The following is a 24,173-nucleotide window of genomic DNA, read 5'->3' as shown; positions in this document are numbered from 1 at the left end:
TTAGGTAACTGTGCCGGTAGGTATGTCTTCTTACAGACCTTTGTGTATGCATATTCATACTTATGTATCTGTGCTTTTAAAATTACATAAATGGAAGGATATTTTTCATACTGTTCCGGGCCTTGCTTTTTTAAGTTAACAATATAAATTAGAAGTCTTCCTTAGTTCATAAAATTCTATGTCGGCATTCTTTTTAGCACCTGCAGGGTTATTCTATAGCATGGGTGGACCATAATTTATTTGACTGTATTTTCATTTAGTTTAGTTTCAATTTGCTCATAAAAACTATTCTGTTTTTGTGTTTTAAGGAATGTTCTCGTACTTATATCTTTATAGATATGTCCAATTTTTCTGTAGGATAGAGTCTTAGAAGTGAAATTGCTGCATCCAAGGGTATATGCATTTGAAATATTGATAGATGCTGCCTTGCAAAGGGTTTTATAATTTATGTAGCTACCTATAATATATGTAAATATATCTGTGTAGATATAACCCTGACTTTTGCCAACACTGCATATTGTCAATCTTTCAAAACTTTGATTCATGGGGAAAAAATGGTATCTCACCATTTAATTTCCATATTAAAGATTGAGATTGAGTATATTTTTATGTAGTAAACATTCAAATTTCTTTTTCTGAAACTTACTTTTTAAAAAATCCTTAGCTCAGGTTTCTCTTGGGTTATATTTTTACTATTGATTAATCAACTTTTAAATATTTGAATATTGTTTATGTTTTAAATATTTATTCATGTTAAATTTTTTAATACTATCTTTATCAATATGTTTTCTTTTTTGACATCACTTCAGTTTTATGCCTTTCTTAGGAAAGTCTTTATCACTCCAAATTATTAAAAAATCCTCCATTTTCTTCTAGTATTTTTGTTTAAACATTTATATCTTGAATTCATTAAAAACACATTTGTGTGTACAGTGTGTTAGGGATCTAAATTTATTGTGTTCCAAATAGGTTATCATGTACCTTGATTCTAATAGTCTGTTTCTGATTATTTGAAATGCCATGTTTACCATATGCAAAGTGCTCATAGGTACCAGAGTCTGTTTCTGGGTTTTCTAGTCTACCCTACTTTTGATCTACTTGTCTGTTTCTTTACCAACATCACACAAATTAAATTATTATCACTCTATAGGATACCGCATCTACTGGGACAAGTTATCCCTGTTTGTTTGGTTTTTTTTTCCTTCAAAATTGCCTTGAGTGTTCTCGCTTGTATTGAATTTTAGCATCAGCCTATGAACTTGAATAATTTGGTTATAATTTTTGTATGGATTACATTGAATTTATAGTTTAATTGGGAGAAACTGACATCATATTATGCATCTTTATTTAGGTAGGTCTTCTTTTTAGTGATTTTTCTTCATAGAAATCTTACACATTTCTTGTTAGATTTATTCTTTAATACTTGATATATTTTTTTCTTAGTATTGTGAACACATTTTTCTCCTCATTGGATTTTCAAATCAGTTACCCCTGGTCTATAGGAAAGACACTAATTATTTCATTTTATTCTTGTATCTTGTAGCCATCCTGATTTTTAAAAATTCATTATAATAGTTGTTATATCATTTATCTCTCATTTTCTAGGAATATTATTATATATTTAAAAAGAGTGAGAGTGCTTTACATTTTTCTTTAAAATATATAAAACTCTTATTTTTACTTTTAAATGCATTTGCTAATGCACTCTGGAATAATATTGGAGACTAGCAATGACAGTAGGAGCCTTGTCCTCCTCTTCCCTTAATTAGAAATGTGTTTAGTATTTGACTATTAAATATGAGGCTTGTTATAGATTTTTATAGACATATTTTGTCAGGTTATGGAATTTTTCTTCTCCTCGATCTTCAGCAACAGGAATGGTGGTTAAATTTGTTTTCAATTGCTTTTCAGTACGTCTCAATGTGTTTATAAAGATTTTCTCTTTCTCTGTTAGTATAGTGAATTATAATAATCCTTTTTGTAATGTTGAACCATTCTTGGATGACTGGTGTGCACACTACCACACACACACACGTACACCATTCTGTCTTTGGTTTTAGTACCAAGTTTCTGAGATATTCATTGAACCTATTGGGTGATTTTTCCATATTTTATTATGTACTTGGTAATTTATACAACGCTCCCAAAAAGCTGTTAGTTTTTTTGGCTTGTTTTCTGTTTAATTGATTTATGCTTTTATTCTTTCTGTTTAATTATTATTTTATTTTTTATTTTTTGCGAGTCTTGGGTTGGATGTTTCATTTGCTTCTGGTCTTTTTTATTTTTCAATATTGCACCTAAGTCTATTTATATTTTTCCTTTCAATAACATTTTGCTTTCAACTCTGAAGAGCATGTGTGATTTTATAGCTATTTCTAAATAGTTTGAAAATTGTTAATTTTTTATTTCTCCCAAGAATTACTTAGAATTACTTTATTTTTACTTAAGTAGATAGAATATGGTCTGTATGATTTACTTCTTAGAATTTATTAGACTCTATTTTGTGTCCTCACATGTGGTTCATTTTACTAATGATTATGCAGGTATTTGAATAAAAATCTGTTTACTGTTTCTGGGGCCCATGGACCAATGTCTTCTCTGTATTTATTTATTTTTATGTATTTTATATATTACATAAATGTTATTATATGTTATATAAATATATATTAAACATATAAATATATAGTATGTATATTATATATTTATTTTTTGTCTTTCACTTGACAGTAACTGAAAGAAGATATACTTTATAATTTTATTTTATTTTATTTTATTATTATTTTTTGCAGTACACGGGCCTCTCACTGTTGTGGCCTCTCCTGCTGCAGAGCACAGGCTCCAGACACGCAGGCTCAGCGGCCATGGCTCACGGGCCCAGCCGCTCCGCGGCATGTGGGATCTTCCCGGACCAGGGCACGAACCCACGTCCCCTGCATCGGCAGGTGGACTCTCAACCATTGTGCCACCAGGGAAGCCCTATAATTTTAAAAAGAATGCTGTTAAAATAAAATATACACATTGGACCGTGGTCTTCAAACTCTTTTCAGAGGCTGCTTTTTTCCTGGTCGTTGGGGGAGAATGGCCACCCAGCTATAGGTCCGGCACTTTTCTTCATGCACTTGAGAACAATAGACAGTTTTTGAGGCCAGAGGGAGACATGGAGACAAAGGCAGGGAGACCTTGTTCAGATGTTTAGTACCTAGTTTTGAAAAATAGTCTCTGTCTCTAGTTTTAGTCATATCTAAGGGGTTAATAGTTAAAACTGCATTTTCTGGTATTTTATACATGGCCTAACATTTATTTGAGTTTGATGTGTTGGTATGATTTTTTGTTTTCTCCCTATAGTGAGGTCCAGGAGCCAAAGGAATCACCACCACCTCCTAAAACCTCAGCAGCTGTGCAGTTGGAGGAGCTGATGGCCCACCTGTGTGAAATGCAGACCCAGGTGAGCACAGTCCCTGCGATACAGCCTTCAGGGTCTTATCTCTGTGAACTCAGCTCTGCATTCCCCCTTGAGAAACTCTCCTAAGTCATTATTTATTTTGCCATACTAAATTTAATTCAATGGATGAACTCAAATTTGTACTATGTATTTTTTTTAAACTGAAGTATACTTGATTTACAATATGTTGTATTAGTTTCAGGGGTACAGCAAAGTGATTCAGTTGTGTGTGTGTGTGTGTGTGTGTGTGTGTGTGTGTGTGTGTATATAACTGATTCTTTTCCCTTATAGGTTATTACAAAATATTGAGTAGAGTTCCCTGTGCTATCCAGCAGGTCCTTGTTGGTTATCTGTTTTATATATAGTAGTGTGTATATGTTAATCCCAAACTCCTAATTTACCCCCCTTTACCCCTTTACCCCTTTGGTACCCATAAGTTTGCTTTTTATGTCTGTGGGTCCATTTCTGTTTTGTATATAAGTTCATTTGTATCCGTTTTTTTTTTTTTTTTTGCGGTACGCGGGCCTCTCACTGTTGTGGCCTCTCCCGTTGCGGAGCACAGGCTCCGGACGCGCAGGCTCAGCGGCCATGGCTCACGGGCCCAGCCGCTGCGCGGCATGTGGGGTCTTCCCGGACCGGGGCACGAACCCGTGTCCCCTGCATCGGCAGGCGGACTCTCAACCTCTGCACCACCAGGGCAGCCCTGGATCAGTTTTTTTAAGGTGTATTATCTGGACAAAAGATACTGTGATATGGGTTCTGATCTCAAGGGGCTTGGAGTGTGCTTGATAAAATGAGGCATAAGACTCTGTGACACCTATAGAATAAAAGAAAGATCGTTTGCCACTATAGCTGGATAAAGTGTGGCAGGGCTGTTAAAGAGAACCCCCTGAGTGGGATGGAGGAGACCCGTGGGAAAGCTGGGTCAGGGCAAGGGAGAGCAAAGTGTGGCTTTGACAGTAGGAAGGATGAGTCCTAAACTCATACTGAGGTAAAATCTGCCCCCTTGTTCTAGTCTCCAGAGCATGGGTGGCAAGCTCACTGACCTGGCAGGGAATGGAACTGACATAAATGGACCTAAGAATTTATTAAGGGAATTATCATCTAGAATTCATTCTTTTTTAAAACTATTTTATGTTGGAGTATAGTTGATTAACAGTGTTGTGTTAGTTTCAGGTGTACAACAAAGTGATTCACTTATACATATACAGGTATATATTCCTTTTCAAATTCTTTTCCCATTTAGGTTATTACAAAATATTGAGCTAGAATTCTTAAGGTAGAGAATCCATCCATTCTGAATTGGTTGGGGGATATGATATGCACCCATGAAATGACTATGAAATAATTTCAGGGCAGTGTATAAAAATGTGTGTGATTGGAAGGGCAGGAAGCTTATCTCTGTGGCTCACCTTTGGACTTCCAATGCCCAGCACTGTTCCTGATACATTATGAATAATGCATACTTATTAGAGGGACAAATGAATGAATATCAGAAACAAGGTTTCTTTAATGTCTGCAGTAAAGCTGGGTGCATTCCTCATTGCACTGTATATCTGAAAATACTAGAAAAAAAATCTTTCTACTTTTTACATACCCTTTCAAAAGTATTCTGGAATATACCAGCAAATAGCTATAGATGTAAATGTACGATGTGTAGCTATAGATACATTATTGTGTTTTTACTTAGGTACTTTCAGGCCTTTTCCATGTTAACCTTTTGAACACTACTCTCTTCAGCATTAACTAACATTATATAAGAGAGGAGGAAGGAAATGTGTCATATGATAAGATTCTTGAAGGGAAATGAGCATTTTGGATTAGTGAGATAATGTGAGGTTATTCCAGGCAGTAAAAAGTGGATAAGTAGAGGCGTGAAGGCAGACAGTAACAGATCACATTCAGGAGACTGCAGGGAACCTGGCTGACTTTAAACAATGGAGGCTTTTTACTGAGGAATAAAAGATGAGATTGGAAAGGTAAAGCGAGGGCAGTGGATGGGAGACTTTGAATGTCCATCCGATGCTGCAAATTCCATGCTGGAGGGGCTTCCCTGGTGGCACGGTGGTTGAGAGTCCGCTTGCCGATACGGGGGATGCGGGTTCGTGCCCCGGTCCGGGAAGACCCCACGTGCCGGGGAGCGGCTGGGCCCGTGAGCCATGGCTGCTGAGCCTGCGCATCCGGAGCCTGTGCTCCGCAACGGGAGAGGCCACAACAGTGAGAGGCCCGCATACCGCAAAAAAAAAAAAAAAAAAAAAAAAAAAAAATTCCATGCTGGAAGCAATGGAGAATCATTGTAGTTCTCTGATCAGTAAGTATTAGATAGATGGTTGCAGTAGCCCAGTTGGAAAGGAGTTGAGAGAGATGGAATCTCAGGACAAGAGTTGACGAAGGATAAGTTGGGCAATTTGTAATTTGTTCTGTTTTGTAATTTTAGGTTTTTCCTTTGAACGTTTTATAATAACTGTTCTGGAGTTTTGCTTTAATAAATCCAATCCATCAGCAAGTCTTATCTGACAACTTCTCACTGCCTTCTCCACTGACACTGGTCCAAGTCGTTTCTAGTTTGAGCTGTTATAATGGTCTCCTGCCTAACTAGTGCGTCTAATTCCACTCTGGCTTGCCCACACCTAATTCCTCACTCGGCTACCACAAGGATCTTGTAAATCAGATTCTTTCACTCTCATGCTTGAAACAAAATGGTTCCATCACCCTTGGAATAAAACTGCAGCTTTTATCCTGAGGGCCCTATGTGATCTTTGCCTCTTTTTCCATCATTTTTTCCTGACTCACTCCCTCTAGCCCTACTAGGTCAGCCCTACTGACGTTTTTTTACTTTTCTTTTTATGTGTCAGACTGTCTCCTTCCTCTGGGCCTTCCTTCCCTCTGGAATGCTTTTCCCACAAATATCAATATTTCTAGATGTCAGTGCATCGCTCAAATATCTGCTCAAATATCACCTCCTTAGAGAGCCTTCTCTGATCACCCTCATCTAAATCAGTTTTTCCTCTCCATTCCACCCTCTCTCATTTGTCTCAATATATAACTTATATCTTATCTCCACCTGAGATATACATCATATATTTATTTCTTTAATTGCTTATTGTCTATTACCCAGAGAATGTAAACTGCATGACGGCAGACACTTGGTTGGTCTTGTACATTGTTCTATACCAAGAGCCTAGAGCAGTGACTGGCACAAACCAGGTGCCCAATAAATATTGCAAAATAAATGAATAAAAAGAAGATAAGGTTAATTGTTGACTTGTAGTCATCATGAGAGATAAAGTATCATCTTCATATATTCAATATCCTATTGCCAGAAAAGATTTGCAAACAGAGGAAGATTAGTCAGATTTCATTTGCCCTGAGGAACTTAGAATGAAAAGGAAATGAAAGCATTTTTATTGGTGTTACAATGTTAGATTCTCCCAGTGCCTTGGAGGAAGGTTAGCGAAAGACTAAGGGATCATGCAGAAGATGCCAGTGAGGATGATTCTCTTTATGGTTCTCTTCGTGATACAGGTTACAGTGAAAGCAGATACAAGCAAGAAACAGTTACCAGACAAGCAGGATCACAAGGCCTCCCTGGACTCAATGCTGGGGGGCTTGGAGCAGGAACTGCAGGACCTTGGAATTGCGACAGTGCCCAAGGGCCATTGTGTTTCCTGCTGGAAACCGATTGCTGGAAAGGTGGGATAGGCCAAGACGTTGATCCTACAGCCGTCTATGTCAGTGTGTATGTCTGTCTCCATCCCACTAAGGATTGCTCTTTCTCCGTATGTTCTAAGACAGTTTAGTAATAGTTACTGATCCCTTACAGTGCTCCGGGCACTGAACAAAGCACTTTACAAGTATTCCTTTATTTAATGGTCACATTAGCCCTTCAGGGGTCACAAGCCCTTTATAAAGATGAGGAACCCGAGGACTCAGGGTCATTAACTGACATGTCCAAGGTCTAGTAGGAGGTAGAGGTAAGATCCAAACCCAGGAGAGTCTGGCTCCCGAGTTTGAGCTCTTAACCATTTTCTTGTACTGCCTTCACCCAGAGGAACTTTCTCACTGCTCCCTCTGTTCAGACATTCTGGGTGTAAATCAATTGATTTCGATTTTTAGCTGCACTCGGCTCCGTATCATGGCCACAAACTCCTGCTCGGGCATCATCCTTCACCAAAACCATTATAAAGGGCTTTGAGACCTGATTTTGCGTGGGATGTGAGATGAGGTGTTCAGATCAGAGGAATAAAAACTGTCATTGGCCTTCTCCTCTTCCAGGGATCCCTTCCATGCCAAGATATAGTTAGTTATCTCTTGTCCATCCCTACTATGCTCCATTTTGTTTCTCCCATCCTCTGGGGCAGTATAGTGGAAATGATCGTTTATAGGCTTTTCTCAGTGTGATCACTCAGGGAAGTTGGGCACTGTTTTACTATGCATAAAGTACGGACAAGAGACCACATGGGTAGAACCTAGGTCTAGGCCTCAGTGTTGTGTAACTCCAGGGGGAGTCGTTTACATGGAATACTGTTGGAAGAGCGCCCTCCAGAGTCGTGCCCCCTGTGGACCCTAGAGCCCCGAACTGGGCCCCCGCTTGCCAGGCTTTGTTTTGTTCTTCAGGTGATCCATGCTCTAGGGCAAGCATGGCATCCGGAGCACTTCGTCTGCGCTCACTGCAAAAAGGAGATTGGCTCCAGTCCCTTCTTTGAGCGGAATGGCTTGGCCTACTGCCCCAAGGACTACCACCACCTTTTTTCTCCACGCTGTGCTTACTGTGCTGCTCCCATCCTGGATGTAAGTAAATCGCCCTTCCCCCTGCTTTCATGTATCCTTTACTCCTCACTTAGAGCTGGGGTCATGTTTTACAGCTCCGTAGCATTTTAATCTGTCCGGTGTGTTTCTTTTCCAGAAAGTGCTGACGGCCATGAACCAAACCTGGCACCCAGAGCACTTCTTCTGCACTCACTGTGGAGAGGTGTTTGGTGAAGAAGGTATGACCCAGGGTGGTTACAAGAAGACCAGCAGAGCTTTTCCCTGATCTGCTTTGTCGGTCCTGGTTCTTGCCTCTACCATCCAAGTGCCCATTTCAGTACCAAATGCCATCCCTCCCTACCTTTTTCCAACATTGATGAATTTTGTTTAAATTGACTTTTTAAATCAAAGAAATACAAATGCATAGTTTAAAAATGCAAATCTTACTTCAAGAGTAATATTAAAAAGAACAGTCCCTTGCTTTTCCTTTTTCCACTGCCAAATCCAGTTCTCCTCTGTAAATTTTTTAGCTTCTTCTATTATTTATTTGTATGTTTTAAATAATATATTACTATATACTGATTTTTTCCCCCCAGTTTTAACCATTATGTATTAACTTTCTACCAGGAGAGATGAGGATTTAGAAATTTTATTACTACCCCACCTACCCCCAACATAATTCCTCCCCCATTCTCTCAGTTATAATTAGGTCATAATTATAGGTCAGATCAGTATTCAGTGTGTATATGTTGACAGTCACATAAATATTGCTCACAGCTGAGCCACGTAACAAACTGATATAGTAGAGCATGGATTTTGGGGTTAGACTGTCTGGTTCAAATCTGGGCTGTGGTATTTATCAGCTATGTGATGTTGTTCAAGTCGTTTAACCTCTTTGTACCTCACTTTCCTCATGAGTAAAATGGGCCTAATAATAATGCTTACCTTCTAGGGTCATTGTGAAAATTTTAAGAGACAGTATCAGTATAGCGTTTACAGCAATGCCTGGCACGTGGAGGCTGGTAACGATGATGATTATCATTATCATGGTGTCCTTTTCATATACACTTGTTTTTTTCCTGAAGTTAATATTTGGATCCCTTTTTCATTAGCTTAATTTTCATTGTACTTATCACTAATTTATCTGACAGAGCTGTGAAACCCTTCTCAAAAGGGCCAGCCACATCTGGTAATATGTCAGTTCCATGAAGATGTCTCTTCTTGGAGACATCTGTCCAGGAGGCTTTGACCCTTCTGCTCCTGCCTAAAACGGTTTCTCCTCAGGCCTGTTGAGAAGCCGTTATTCTGGGCCGCTATCTTGGGAATTATTTTTACTATTTCCCTCTATCTTTCAATACATGTTATTGCCTTTATTTTGGTGGAGCACACCTCCAGTAGCTTCTGAGAAAGAATGAATAGGAGGTAAAAGTTTTGAAATAACTTGAATATCTGAGAATATTTTGTCTACCTTAAGTTGCCCTGACATAGAATTCTAGGTGGAAACTATTGCCCTTCATCATTCTGAAGACATTGCTTCACTGTCTTCCAGCTTCCATGGTTGAGAAGTTTTTTCTTAAAATTTTGTTCTTGTTCCTGATCCTTTCTGTGTGACCTGTTTTTCCCCTTTTGCAAGCTTTTTTTCCTTCTGTTTTCTGAATTTTCTTGATTTTTTTCTGACTTCTTTTCATGTTTCTTTTGAACAAATATGATTCATGCATGGAATCAGAAAGCTTCTTTATTTTTTCTGTTCCTGTCCTTTTAGAATTAACTCACTGGGAAAAGTTTTCTTCTAAATAAAGATTTGGGCAGTCCCATGTCTTTTTTTATTGTTCTTAATAAACTCTTCTAAATAGAAAATCAATTTAAGACACAAAACACAAATCTAGGTCCTTAGGTAATTCAGTCTGTGTGAGAGCTAAAGCTTTCCAACTTTAAAGTGACAGCTACTCTCTCCCCTGGTCGGGCCTTTAAGCTGCAGGAGGCCAGGGAAGGGGGTTGTGGCCTTTCATTGGTCCTTTCTTGCTTCCACTCTCGTACCCATTGCTAATCTTGATAGCTGACCCCTCCAGGGTTGAAACAGGGGTGGAAGAGGTGAGACTGGAGGGCAGGAAAGTTCTAACTTGTCTAATTTGCTTTGTGCTCTCCAGGCCTGGCAGATATTTAACTCTGACTTTCTCTTTTTACTTGGATGTTTTTGTGGATTCAGTCCGGATCCAATTACAAATTCTTGGTGGCCCTTTACATGTCTTGGCTGGCCGTTCTCCCCTTAGTACGTGGATCTTTGAGGATCCATTCCACAGAGACTCTTTTCTGCAGGATTTTCATTGTTCCCTCGAGGTGATCACTTAGAAATGATTATGATGGTTCCAGATGAACTCTTTCACTCATAGTTTCACATATGGACCATGGGAAACTTGCATATTTCTCTTGCAGTCAGTGGGGACGGCAGGTAATTTCAGGCGCGTCACTCTACTCAGCGGCCATAGGCCCCTTCAGCCAGATGCTCACCTGGGATGAACCAAGTACCGTCAGCTGTATCCCGCTAACGGCAGGGGACACATACCCAGCCCTCTGAGTGATCCCACGGAGTTCCGTCTCTTGACATGAGGGTAGCCGGAACATACCGCATGCTTCTTGGTGGTGGTGGTGGAGCACACATAGCACAGTTTTCTCCAAGGAAATCCCTCTCTCAACTTCCCCTTCTGTTTACCTGTTTTGCATCCTAGGTGTGAGTGAGGAGTCTTGTTACAGTGGTCTTTGGCAAATGCTGCTGACCTTTGGTTGCCCATTTTTTATTTAAGAATGAGTGAGACGCTAAAATGCTAACTCGCAGCTCTGTGGGTGAGGCGGAGCATGTTGGCTGGTGGACTCAACTGTATGGCACTCAGGTAGGGTGCTCTGGCCGTTGTGCTGCGGGACCCCTGGCTAGTAATATTTTAGGTCTTTCATCTTGAATAGATTTCACCAAAGAGATATTCTCCTTTGCTGACATTACAAAAGTTAGTGAAAGAGATTGGGGGATGGGGTTTTCACCATTCGGCATGCCAACTTTTATTTAATTCTCAATTTTTAGTAGAAAGCTTGACTTCTTTTCTTATGATGTCCAGTATCCCTGATCAATGAGACCCTCTGGTTTGAAATTTATAGAAATAATCACTGCATCTTATGGTAAGATGAGAGATCTGATTTTCTGACAGCTCTTCAGACTTTAAACCAATCCTGTTTTCAGCCTTGAAGACTATTTTATGCATTCAGTTCCTGAGCTCCTTTGCTGTTTTGGAGCTCAGGATGGCTTGAGTTTTATTGGCACCTCCCCTCTTCAGAGATTTAGGTTTCAGCTTGTTTTTTCTTTCTGCCAAGCTACATGCCACTCTAATACCTACTTTAAATTTTGGAGAATTTTATTGCTATCTCATCTGTGGCATGTCCTTTCCTTTTCTCTTTTTTCCTATGAGCCTTTCTGTTTTAAATAATTCTTTAACTATTGTGGTGATGTTTCAAGAAGGCGTGAAGATCAACCTGTGTGTTGTGTCATTCTCCTGGAGGCCGGGTCCTAGATATCAGGCAGGTTATTTTGTATATTCCTAACTATTATTCATTTAATCCCCACCACAACTTGGAGAGAATAATTTTATCCCACATTTTACCAAGTTATAGATGGAAACACTGAGCATCAGGGAGGTAAAGTGATTTTTTTAAAGTCATGCAACTCGAAAATCAAAGAATTAGAATTTAAATTCAGTCTCATTTCAGCAAGTTCCGTGTTTTGTTCTGCACCATCATAACTGCCCCTTGACAGAGACTCAATCCCTCTTCTGCTGTTGTTGTGTCTTTACTTTCTTGGCACCGACATGGTATACTTTATTTGAAGACAGACCTGGATAGAGTAGCACTGATAAAATCCATTGTCAGAGTGCTTTGTAGTAATGTGCTTGCTCACTGAAGCTTGTTCAGTGCTTTTCACAAATCATTAGGCCTTTCATTTTTAGATTGAACTTTGGTTAAGCAGCATTTTTCATTGAGATTTAATCTAAGTCATGGTCAGTTTATATTGCACTGGTAGCCTTAGAAGTCTGAGGGTTTGTTGAGTAGAACAGTCAGCAAGTGAATACTGCTCACAGATGATTATGATGTGGAAGTTGCCTGAGAGCAGAATAACAGGATGCAGACATATTTCAAGAAGAGACGTAAGTTAGGTACAAAAGAAAAATACCCTATTCATAGATGATCAGAAAGTACCATGAAGGTAGCTAGTTCTTACTGTTTTTGACTGGGACCCCTTCTAACCAGACAAGGCTGATCTGGTCATTTATGACTTTACATGACAATATGAAGCCACACTTAAAACATACTTATTGAGACAAGTGACAAAAAAGGCCATTTACTAATCAGAAGCTCCTCTTGGGTTGTATTTTTGTTTTCATCCTTTGTTTTCTGTAAATGGGTCTCCTGCCATATGGTTAGTCCATTAATTAGTGCAAGGCATCCTGCCTTGCCCCAAGTCACATAGTCACACACAAAGTTTCTGTAATGACAGCTGAACTACTGAGCCTCCTGGGAAATTCAATTCGTCTGCATTTTTGTTTCGGTTCAGAGAATTCCTCTTTAAGGTTCAGGTTTCTAAGCACATCGGGCCTTAGCATCCTCAGTGCCGATGTCTTTCCCTTTCATTGTTCATTATCCAGGCCATGCAGGTGCTCCCTAATTTCCCCTGTGGCTAAGAGCCTCACCAGAGTATCAACACCCTTCTTCTCTCTAAGGCACTTTTAATTGTTAGTGTTTCTCATCCGTCCTCCAGAGGTAATGGGCCCCAGAGAGAGCCTCCAGGAAAGTTAGTGCTGAAACTTCCTCAACTTATTGGATTACTAAATGCAGGGGTATCACAGCAAGTTTGGCTGATTGCTTTTGATTTGTCGCCTGAGACTCACCTGAGTTGAAACGGAGGCTGTTACTTCTCTGCTGTCTCGTTCTTGAGACCAGATACCCTGTAAAGGCCTAGGTGAGAGTCATTCCTAGGCCAGTCGGAATGTCTTCTAATTTTCTCAAGTAACGCCTACTTATAGGCAAGCACAGTTTTACGCCATTTGCTTTATGAAGCATCAGCGTCACCTTGGGGACTTGTCAAGAATACAAATTTTCGAGCCCCGTCCCAAACCTACTGAATCAGAAACTCTGGGTGGGGTGGGGCCCAGCAGTCAGCATACTGACAGACTCTCCAGGGATGGATGCACATTAGAGTTTGTGTGCCACGCAAAAGCAAGAAAGATGGTTGTGGGTGTTTGTTTGTTTTTCTTAAATAGCAGGACTGCCTGCTTTCAGTTTATTTATCTATTTACTTATGTATGTATGTATGTATGGCTGCGTTGGGTCTTCGTTACTGCGCGCGGGCTTTCTCTAGTTGCGGTGAGCGGGGGCTACTCTTGCTGCGGAACACGGGCTCTAGGCATGTGGGCTTCAGTAGTTGTGGCACACGGGCTCCGTAGTTGTGGCTCATGGGCTCTAGAGTGCAGGCTCCATAGTTGTGGCACAGGGGCTTAGTTGCTCTGTGGCATGTGGGATCTTCCTGGACCAGGGATTGAACCTGCATCCCCTGCCCTGGCAGGCAGATTCTTATCCACTGTGCCACCAGGGAGCCCCCATGCCTGCTTTCAGTTTTGTATTTGATCAGACTTTAGACATTCTTCGATAAAGTGAAAAAGCGAAGTGAGCTCTTCTGTGTGTCAGGGGTAGAAAAGAATACAGGACAGCTTATAAAATGATTAGTTTACATTCTTAGATATAGAGACCTCAGAAGTCTATTAAATTGTCTGCTTTTCAAAGAAAGCGTAGTTGAACAAGGTAAGGCATATCAAGAAGTGACCGCAGATGACAGACCACTGCAGCTACATGATTTGGGCCCCAACCCTGGCTATGCCTATTGCCTGTTTGGGGTCTGGCTGCTACTGTCAAAGCGTATTTCTAGAAATAATGTTTCTTGGATGGGCTGCTTTCGAATCCACAGTGCATGTTTTGCTTACACGCTACTTTGGTGGGGCACAGTTAGAGAGCTCTCATATTTACAAAGGTATTGGGTTATGATATTTGGGCTCAGCTAATACTCTCAGTTCCCACAGAGAGGTCAAGGTCAGAATGCATTTAAGCTAGGGGTGTGACATTCCAAGTTAGGCTTTGAAGTTAGGCCTAGATTTGAATTTCAGCTCTTCCACTGACATTGGTTATACGTAATTTCTTTGAGCTTCCCTTTTCTCACTTGTAAAATGGGAGGAATGCTGTGAAGAATCTAATTTTGATTTAATACTGTAGGGAGAGCCCTCAGTTGGAACCAGTACAAAGTACTTCCCTGCACAAATGGGATTGCTAATAGTCCTCTTCATTTTAGGTAGACTCTCCTTGTAAATGCTAAAGAGAGTTTCTTCCAGAAAAGTTCACCTGTTTATACATGTTCTAGTTAATCTTGAAGTGGGGCAACCCTCTTCTGAAGCTGATGGTCTCAATTTTGCTATTGTAATATTGTTCACATGTCTGCTCATTCGTTAAATATTTATTGAGCAGCTACTATGTGTGTGTCAGTTACTATTCTAGGTACTAGGGAGACAATAACAAAAAACAAAGTTCCTGCCTTCATGGTGCATGTATGCTAGTGAGAAAGACAGACAATAATCAAACTAGCCAACTAACTAACTAATTAACTAACTTGCTCTATGTGTCAGGAGAGGTTGTGGGGAGAGTGACAGGGTTCTGTTTGAAATAGGGTGATCTGATCAGTTGTTCTCTTAAGCAGACTCCTGAGTTAAGTGAAGAACCAAACCATCTGGGTATCTTGGGAAGTGATTTTTGAAGCAGAGGGAATATATCACTTGAATAAGTGCTTGAGGATGCATTAGTTTATTATATTTTTCTTTTTCTTAATGTAAAGACAATAAGAAGACTTTGCATAAAATTTCATTTATAATCTATTACCTTCTTAACCTAATGCAACAAAAAATTTGCCCTACCAATATTTTTCTACATTTATTAATATTTATGAATACAAAAGTTATAGTGTATCTGAAATTCCTTTTTTTTTAACTTAAGCATTTCTCCATGTTGTTTCATAATTTTATAATAATAACTTAAATAATATCAGTTATTCCCTTAGGGCTTTCTTTATGTAAACAAATTATAATGGATTATATGCCTGAAGATGTTCATTGAAGCATTATAGTTCCAAATACTGAAAACAACTGCAATAAATGTGCTTGTAATAGTATAGTTAGATTACTTCTGGTGTCTTAGTAGTGTTGTAATGACTATCTATTTTTTTTAATTAATTAATTAATTAATTTATTTGTGGCTGCGTTGGTTCTTCGTTGCTGCACACGGGCTTTCTCTACTTGTGGCGAGCAGGGGCTACTCTTGTGGCTACCACAACTCTACTGTTGTGGTGCGCTTGGCTTCTCGTGGCGGTGGCTTCTCTTGTTGCAGAGCATGGGCTTTAGGCACACGGGCTTCAGTAGATGTAGCACACAGCTCAGTAGTTGTGGCTCACGGGCACTAGAGTGCAGGCTCAGTAGTTGTGGCGCATGGGCTTAGTTGCTCCATGGCATGTGGGATCTTCCTGGACCAGGGCTCAAACCCATGTCCCCTGCATTGGCAGGTGGATTCTTAACTACTACACCACTAGGGAAGTCCTGTAATGACTATCTTTAAACGTAGAATCTTCTTCTCTTGAATTATTTGTACGGATTAATTTCCAGGATTGAGATATTTATATATTTAAAAGAAATCTTTTTTTTTTCTTAATCTTTATTGGAGTATAATTGCTTCACAATACTGTTAGTGTCTGTTGCACAACAAAGCAAATCAGCCATATGCATACACATGTCCCCATGTCCCCTCCCTCTTGAGCCTCCCTCCCACCCTCCCTATCCCACCCCTCTAGGTCATTGCAAAGCACTGAATTGATCTCCCTGTTCTATGCTGCTGCTTCCCAGCAACCAACTATTTTAAATGCGGTAGTGTATATATGTCGATGCTACTCTCACATCACCCCAGCTTCGCCCTCCCACCCCATGTCCTCAAGTCCATTATCTATGTCTACCTCTTTATTTCTGCCCTGCAACTAGGTTCATCAGTGCCATTTTTTTTTAGATTCCATATATATGTGTTAGCATACAGTATTTGTTTTTCCCTTTCTGGCTTACTTCACTCTGTATGACAGACTCTAGGTCCATCCACCTCACTACAAATAACTCAATTTCGTTTTTCATGGCTGAGTAATATTCCATTGTGTATATGTGCCATGTCTTCTTTATCCATTCATCTCTTGTTGGGCATTTAGGTCGGTTCCATGGCCTGGCTATTGTAAATAGCTGCAGTGAACATTGTGGTACATGTGTCTTTTTGAATTATGATCTTCTCAGGGTATATGCCCAGTAGTGGGATTGCTGGGTCATATGGTATTTCTATTTTTAGTTTTTTAAGGAACCTCCATACTGTTTTCCACAGTGGTTGTATCAATTTACATTCCCACCAACAGTGCAAGAGGGTTCCCTTTTTACCACACCCTTTCCAGCATTTATTGTTTCTAGATTTTTTGATAATGGCCATTCTGAATGGTGTGAGGTGATATCTCATTGTAGTTTTGATTTGCATTTCTCTAATAATTAGTGATGTTGAGCATCTTTTCATGTGCCTCTTGTCCATATGTATGTCTTCCTTGGTGAAATGTCTATTTAGATCTTCCACCCACTTTTTAACTGCATTGTTTGTTTTTTTTGCTATTGAGCTTCATGAGGTGTTTGTATATTTTAGAGATTAATCCTTTGTCTGTTGTTTCATTTGCAAATATTTTCTCCCATTCTGACGGTTGTCCTTTTGTCTTGTTTATGGTTTCCTTTGCTGTGCAAAAGTTTTTAAGTTTAGTTAAGTCCCATTTGTTTATTTTTGGTTTTATTTCCGTTACTCTAGGAGGTGGGTCATAAAAGATCTTGCTGTGGTTTATGTCAAAGAGTGTTTTTCCTATGTTTTCCTCTAAGAGTTTTATAGTGTCTGGTCTTACATTTAAGTCTTCAATCCATTTGGAGTTTGCTTTTGTGTATGGTACTAGGTAGTGTTCTACATTCATTCTTTTACATGTAGCTGTCCAGTTTTCCCAGCACCACCTATTGAAGAGTCTGTCTTTTCTCCATTTTATGTTCTTGCCTCCTTTGTCATAAATTAGGTGCCCATACGTGCGTGGGTTTATCACTGGGCATTCTATCCTGTACCATTGATCTATATTTCTATTTTTGTGCCAGTACCATTCTGTCTTGTTTACTGTAGCTTTGTGGTATAGCTTGAAGTCGGGGAGGCTGATTCCTCCAACTCCGTTTTTCTTTCTCAAGATTGCTTTGGCTATTTGGGGTCTTTTGTGTTTCCATACAAACTGTAAATTTTTTTGTTCTAATTCTGTGAAGAATGCCATTGGTAGTTTGATAGGGATTGCATTGAATCTGTAGATTGCTTTGGGTAGTATAGCCATTTTCACAATATTAATTCTTCCAATCCAAGCGCATGATGTATTTCTCCATCTATTTATGTCATCTTTGATTTCTTTCATCAGTGTTTTATAGTTTTCTGAGTACAAGTCTTTCACCTCCTTAGGCAGGTTTATTCCTAGGTATTTTATTCTTTTTGTTGCAATGGTAAATGGGAGTGTTTCCTTAATTTCTCATTCTGATTTTTTGTTGCTGGTGTATAGGAATGCCAGAGATTTCTGTGCATTAATTTTGTATCCTGCAACCTTACCAAATTCATTGATTAGTTCTAGTAGTTTTCTGGTGGCATCTTTAGGATTGTCTATGTATTATATTATGTCATCGGCAAGCAGTGACAGTTTTACTTCTTCTTTTCCAATTTGTATTCCTCTTATTGCTTTTTCTTCTCTGATTGCTGTGGCTAGGACTTCCAAAACTATGTTGAATTAAGAGTGGCTAGAATGGACATCCTTGTCTTGGGCCCGATCTTAGTGGAAATGCTTTCAGTTTTTCACCATTGAGAATGATGTTTGCTATGGGTTTGTTGTATATGGCCTTTATTATGTTGAAGCAGGTTCCCTCTATGCCCACTTTCTGGAGAGTTTTTATCATAAACGGGTGTTGAATTCTGTCAAAAGCTTTTTCTGCATCTATTGAGATGATCATATGGTTTTTATTCTTCAATTTGTTAATATGGTGTATCACATTGATTGATTTGCATATATTGAAGAATCCTCGCATCCCTGCGATAAATCCCACTTGATCGTGGTGTATGATCCTTTTAATGTGTTGTTGGATTCTGTTTGCTAGTATTTTGTTGAGGATTTTTGCATCTATATTGATCAGTGATATTGGTCTGTAATTTTCTTTTTTTGTAGTATCTTTGTCTGGTTTTGGTATCAGGGTGATGGTGGCCTCATAGAATGAGTTTGGGAGTGTTCCTTCCTCTGCAATTTTTTGGAAGAGTTTGAGAAGGATGGCTCTTCTCTAAATGTTTGATAGAATTCACCTGTGAAGCCATCTGGTCCTGGACTTTTGTTTGTTGGAAGGTTTTTAATCACAGTGTCAGTTTCATTACTTGTGATTAGTGTGTTCATATTTTCTATTTCTTCCTGGTTCAGTCTTGGAAGATTATACCTTTCTACGAATTTGTCCATTTCTTCCAAGTTGTACACTTTACTGGCATGGAGTTGCTTTTAGTAGTATCTTAGGATGCTTTGTACTTCTGCGTTGTCTGTTGTAATTTCTCCTTTTTCATTTCTAATTTTATTGATTTGAGTCCTCTCCCTCTTTTTCTTGATGAGTCTGGCTAATGGTTTATCAATTTTGTTTATCTTCTCAAAGAACCAGCTTTTAGTTTCATTGATCTTTGCTATTGTTTTCTTTGTTTCTATTTCATTTATTTCTGCTCTGATCTTTATGATTTCTTTCCTACTGCTAACTTTGGGCTTTGTTTGTTCTTCTTTCTCTAGTTCCTTTAGATGTAACATTAGATTGTTCATTTGACGTTTTTCTTGTTTCTTGAGGTAGGCTTGTATAGCTATAAACTTCCCTCTTAGAACTGCTTTTGCTGCATCCCATAGGTTTTGGATCGTCATGTTTTCATTGTCATTTGCCTCTGGGTATTTTTTGATTTCCTCTTTGATTTCTTCAGTGATCTCTTGGTTATTTAGTAACGTATTGTTTAGCCTCAATGTGTTTGTGTTTTTTACATTTTTTCCCTATAATTGATTTCTAATCTCATAGCATTGTAGTCAGAAAAGATGCTTGATATGATTTCAGTTTTCTTAAATTTACTGAGCCTTGATTTGTGACCCAAGATGTGATCTATCTTGGAGAATGTTCTGTGCGCCCTTGAGAAGAAAGTGTAACCTACTGTTTTTGGATGGAATGTCCTATAAATATCAATTAAATCTATCTGGTCTATTGTGTCATTTAAAGCTTTGTTTCCTTATTTTTCTATCTGGATGGTCTGTCCATTGGTGTAAGTGAGGTGTTAAAGTCCCCCACTATTATTGTGTTAACTGTCAGTTTCCTCTTTTATTGCTGTTAGCAGTTGCCTTATGTATTGAGGTGCTCCTATATTGGGTGCATATATATTTATAACTGATATGTCTTCTACTTTGATTGATCCCTTGATCAATATGTAGTGTCCTTGTCTCTTGTAGCAGTCTTCATTTTAAAGTCTATTTTATCTGATATGAGTATTGCTATGCCATCTTTCTTTTGATTTCCATTTGCATGGAATATCTTTTTCCATCTCATCACTTTAAGTCTGTATGTGTCCCTAGGTCTGAAGTGGGTCTCTTGTAGACAGCATATATATGGGTCTTGTTTTTGTATCCATTCAGTGAGCCTGTATCTTTTGGTTGGAGCATTTAATCCATTCACGTTTAAGGTAATTATCAATATGTATGTTCCTATTACCATTTTCTTAATTGTTTGGGTTTTGTTTTTGTATGTCCTTTTCTTCTCTTGTGTTTCCCACTTAGAGAAGTTCCTTTAGTATTTGTTGTAGAGCTGGTTTGGTGGTGCTGAATTCTCTTAGCTTTTGCTTGTCTGTAAAGCTTTTGAGTTCTCCATTGAATCTGAATGAGATCCTTGCCGGCTAGAGTAATCTTGGTTGTAGGTTCTTCCCTTTCATCACTTTAAGTATATCATACCACTCCCTTCTGGCTTGTAGAGTTTCTGCTGAGAAGTCAGCTGTTAACCTTATGGGAGTTCCCTTGTATGTTATTTGTCCTTTTTTCCCTTGCTGCTTTCAATAATTTTTCTTTGTCTTTAATTTTTGCCAATTTGATTACTATGTGTCTTGGCATGTTTCTCCTTGGGTTTATCCTATATGGGACTCGCTGTTCTTCCTGGACTTGGGTGGCTATTTCCTTTCTCATATTAGGGAAGTTTTCGACTATAGTCTCTTCAAATATTTTCTCGGATCCTTTCCCTCTTCTCCTTCTGGGACCCCTATAATGCGAATATTGTTGCGTTTAATGTTGTCCCAGAGGTCTCTTAGGCTGTTTTCATTTCTTTTCATTCTTTTTTCTGTTCCACAGCAGTGAATTCCACCATTCTGTTTTCCAGGTCACTTATCCGTTCTTCTGCCTCAGTTATTCTGCTATTGATTCCTTCTAGTGTATTTTTCATTTCAGTTATCGTATTGTTCATCTCTGTTTGTTTGTTCTTTAATTCTTCTAGATCTTTGTTAAACATTTCTTGCATCTTCTCGATCTTTGCCTCCATTCTTTTTCCGAGGTCCTGGATCATCTTCACTATCATTTTCTGAATTCTTTTTCTGGAAGATTGACTATCTCCATTTCATTTAGTTGTTTTTCTGGGGTTTTATCTTGTTCCTTCATCTGGTACATAGCCCTCTGCCTTTTCATCTTGTCTGTTTTTCTGTGAATGTGGTTTTTGTTCCACAGGCTCTAGGATTGTAGTTCTTCTTGCTTCCGCTGTCTGCCCTCTGGTGGATGAGACTATCTTCTATACTGATATTTCTAATATAAGATTACAGGTTTTTTCCTTTACTGAAATTGTTTTATATTATGCTTGTATCTTTTTTTCACACTGAAAACCTTGCCTAGCAAGGGTATTACCAAATTACTGTAACTGATTATTTGCTTTCTTATAAATCTACCCATATTATTTTAAAGAAATCAATATAAATGTTGCAAAAACAAGATTATTGAAAAAAGCTTAAAATTTCTTTGTAGCTCTTTTTGTCTTTAGGATAGATCCAGTGTGACTATACAGTCAAAATACTGTGTTTTAAAGCCACATGAATGAATCATTGCCTTTCTTTAGTCATATCATCAATTTGATATACAGTTAAGTTAATTTGCTTAAACTTGATTTAATTTTTAGGGATTGATTTTTTTCTATTTTATTTTATATTTTTTAAAAATTTTATAAAAAAAATACTTTAAATCATGAATCCAGTTAGGAACTCTTATATTAGCTATATTTTTCTGAGATATAATTATCAGATATTTTCCTCAGTTTGTCCTTTGTCTTTGTCTTTGCTTATGATATCTTTTCGTCATGCATAAGTCATTCATATGTATTTTTAATGTAGCTAAATTTATTAGTCTCTAACTTGCTTTTGAAATGTGAGCCGTTTTTATTACAATTTTCTCATTCCTCAATTAAAGAGGAACCTATCCATATTTAATTCAAGTATTTGTAGGGTTTTCATTATTATATTTAGATCTTGCATCGATTTGGAAATTATTACTTAATAGTACTTTATTTTTTAAATATTAAGCACTAGGATATAATGTGACCAGAGCAACAATATCTAGTTTCTTTCAGAGCAAATGTTCCATTGATGTACGACAGACCACAAAATTTCATATAATGGAAAATGTTATAAAGACAATAAAAAAGATGAAGTGTAGATACAGGCTAAAGAGATGCCTCTCTGATAAGATGATATTTGAGCTGATTTCTGAAACACAAGACGAAGCTAGCCATGTCAAGGCCTGGAGCAGAACTGTACAGGCTGAGGGAATACTCAGTACAAAGGCACTGAGGAGGAATAGACCTTAATGCTTATTAAATGCTTAGTATGAACCAGGCACAATACGGAAACACTTCACCTGCATTATCTCATATATTTCTTCTAAGAGCCCTTTTGGGTAGGTATCTATTAGCACCATTTTGAATATGAAGACCCTGAGTTTGGCAGAGTTTAAATTATTGGCCTCTTCTCAGTCTCTAACTTGGTTTAAGCTCCCACAGTGCAGTAGTGAACCCTTGATTTTTCTCTCTCCAGGCTTTCATGAGAAGGACAAGAAGCCGTATTGCAGGAAGGATTTCTTAGCCATGTTCTCACCCAAGTGTGGTGGCTGCAACCGCCCAGTGCTGGAAAACTACCTTTCAGCCATGGACACTGTCTGGCACCCAGAGTGCTTTGTCTGTGGGGTCTGTATACTCACTTACCTCTTGGATTTAGGGAAAGTCAGGGTTCTCCTTTCTGAGAGGCAGCTGGTAAGAGGGTTCACAGCTCGGGATGAGAACTTGACAGGGGCCTTCTTAAAAGGAACACAAAACACAGCCTCCATTGTGGGCATTTGCTTGTCTGTCTTGCCGATGGGCAATATTCTAGCCTCTATTTGTCAAGAACCCGAGTGAAGTCCTGCACTGGCAGGAAACTGGCAGGGATTTCAAGGCTGAAGTTTGGCTGATGCTTTTACTGCTTGACATCTGCCTCGCTTTTCTTTTTCTTCTCTCCACCACCCCACCCAGGACTGCTTTAGCAGTTTTTCTACTGGCTCCTTCTTTGAACTGGATGGACGTCCCTTCTGTGAACTCCACTACCATCACCGCCGAGGAACCCTTTGCCACGGGTGTGGGCAGCCCATCACTGGTCGCTGCATCAGTGCCATGGGCTACAAGTTCCATCCTGAGCACTTTGTATGTGCTTTCTGCCTGACGCAGCTGTCGAAGGGGATCTTCAGAGAGCAGAATGACAAGACCTACTGTCAACCCTGCTTCAATAAGCTCTTCCCACTGTAATCTCAGCTATACCTACACCCTCTTCTGATTTGCTATAAAATTTAAACCAAGAGAGGAAAGAGTACATTTGTACTTACTGACCTTCTGCTCAATAGGCTTACAGAGAAAGCAAAGATGATGAACAAATAAGGGAACGTCTAGATGTTACATGACTAGGCTTGTGGTATTAAGTTTTGATTTAAAGCCTTACTTTTTTTTTTTATCAGGTACTTGAATTTAGATCTGGGACCTGCTGTCTAGTGCCTCTGCAGATGTATTTTCCACATGCACACATTCATTCCACACTGGTTTACTCACATTTCTCCATTTTCACCCCTATGATGACTCTACTCAGATATTCTCTTTTCTGGCCCTCGTAACTGGGTCTTTTAAGCTGCCCGCATTTCCCTGTGACTCACTTTCTCACAGTCACTGCTGCAGACTTTATTCTTGCTATTGGGAATCATGATATCACTCTTAAGCTCCTTGCATTTCCTTTCAGTGTATTTCTTTTTCAAGAGAAAGTAGATTTTTAACTGGACAACTTTGAATACTGACATCATTGATAAATAAAGTAGCTTGTGGTTTTAATGACTCAATGTCATATTACTTTGGTAAATAAACTTTCTGCTTCCCATGTTATATACTAGGCACAATGTGCAATTACATTTGTATCATACCTCTTGTTTACTTCCATACAATGGACACTTCGTTTAAATCAAAAGAAATTAAAAGGGGGGACTCCTAGTCACTAACTTTTCTCTTAATTTGGGCTCATAACATTCACTTTATTTTATTTTTTGCACTTTGGTGATTGATTAAAAGATGGCAAAGCTTCTTAAAAGTTTTTCATCACTTTGTTTACCTATGGAAAAAGTGATTTCCACTAGGCAATTCCAAATTCATATTTGCATATGTATGCATATCTCCAAACTCATAAATTTGTATCTATTTGTCCAATTTTCTTGTATATCAATTATATCTCAATA

General features: G+C 38.7%; 1 protein-coding gene across 6 annotated transcripts in view; it reads left to right on the top strand.

Moving 5' to 3' along the window:
- LPXN (leupaxin) overlaps positions 1-24,173 on the top strand; it is a 43,037-nt gene extending 18,864 nt beyond the window's left edge. For all 6 annotated transcript variants that reach the window (XM_060018948.1, XM_060018953.1, XM_060018952.1 and 3 more), the window contains 6 exons: positions 3,346-3,445; positions 6,968-7,135; positions 8,060-8,233; positions 8,349-8,430; positions 22,463-22,611; positions 22,936-24,173. In XM_060018948.1, the coding sequence (XP_059874931.1) occupies positions 3,346-3,445; positions 6,968-7,135; positions 8,060-8,233; positions 8,349-8,430; positions 22,463-22,611; positions 22,936-23,205 (943 nt within the window). In that variant the 3' untranslated portion in view covers positions 23,206-24,173. The remainder of the gene's footprint in view (positions 1-3,345; positions 3,446-6,967; positions 7,136-8,059; positions 8,234-8,348; positions 8,431-22,462; positions 22,612-22,935) is intronic.

This window comes from Delphinus delphis, chromosome 8 (genome assembly GCF_949987515.2).
Source record: "Delphinus delphis chromosome 8, mDelDel1.2, whole genome shotgun sequence".
Classification (NCBI taxonomy): domain Eukaryota; kingdom Metazoa; phylum Chordata; class Mammalia; order Artiodactyla; family Delphinidae; genus Delphinus; species Delphinus delphis.
This window is presented reverse-complemented; position numbering and strand designations above follow the sequence as displayed.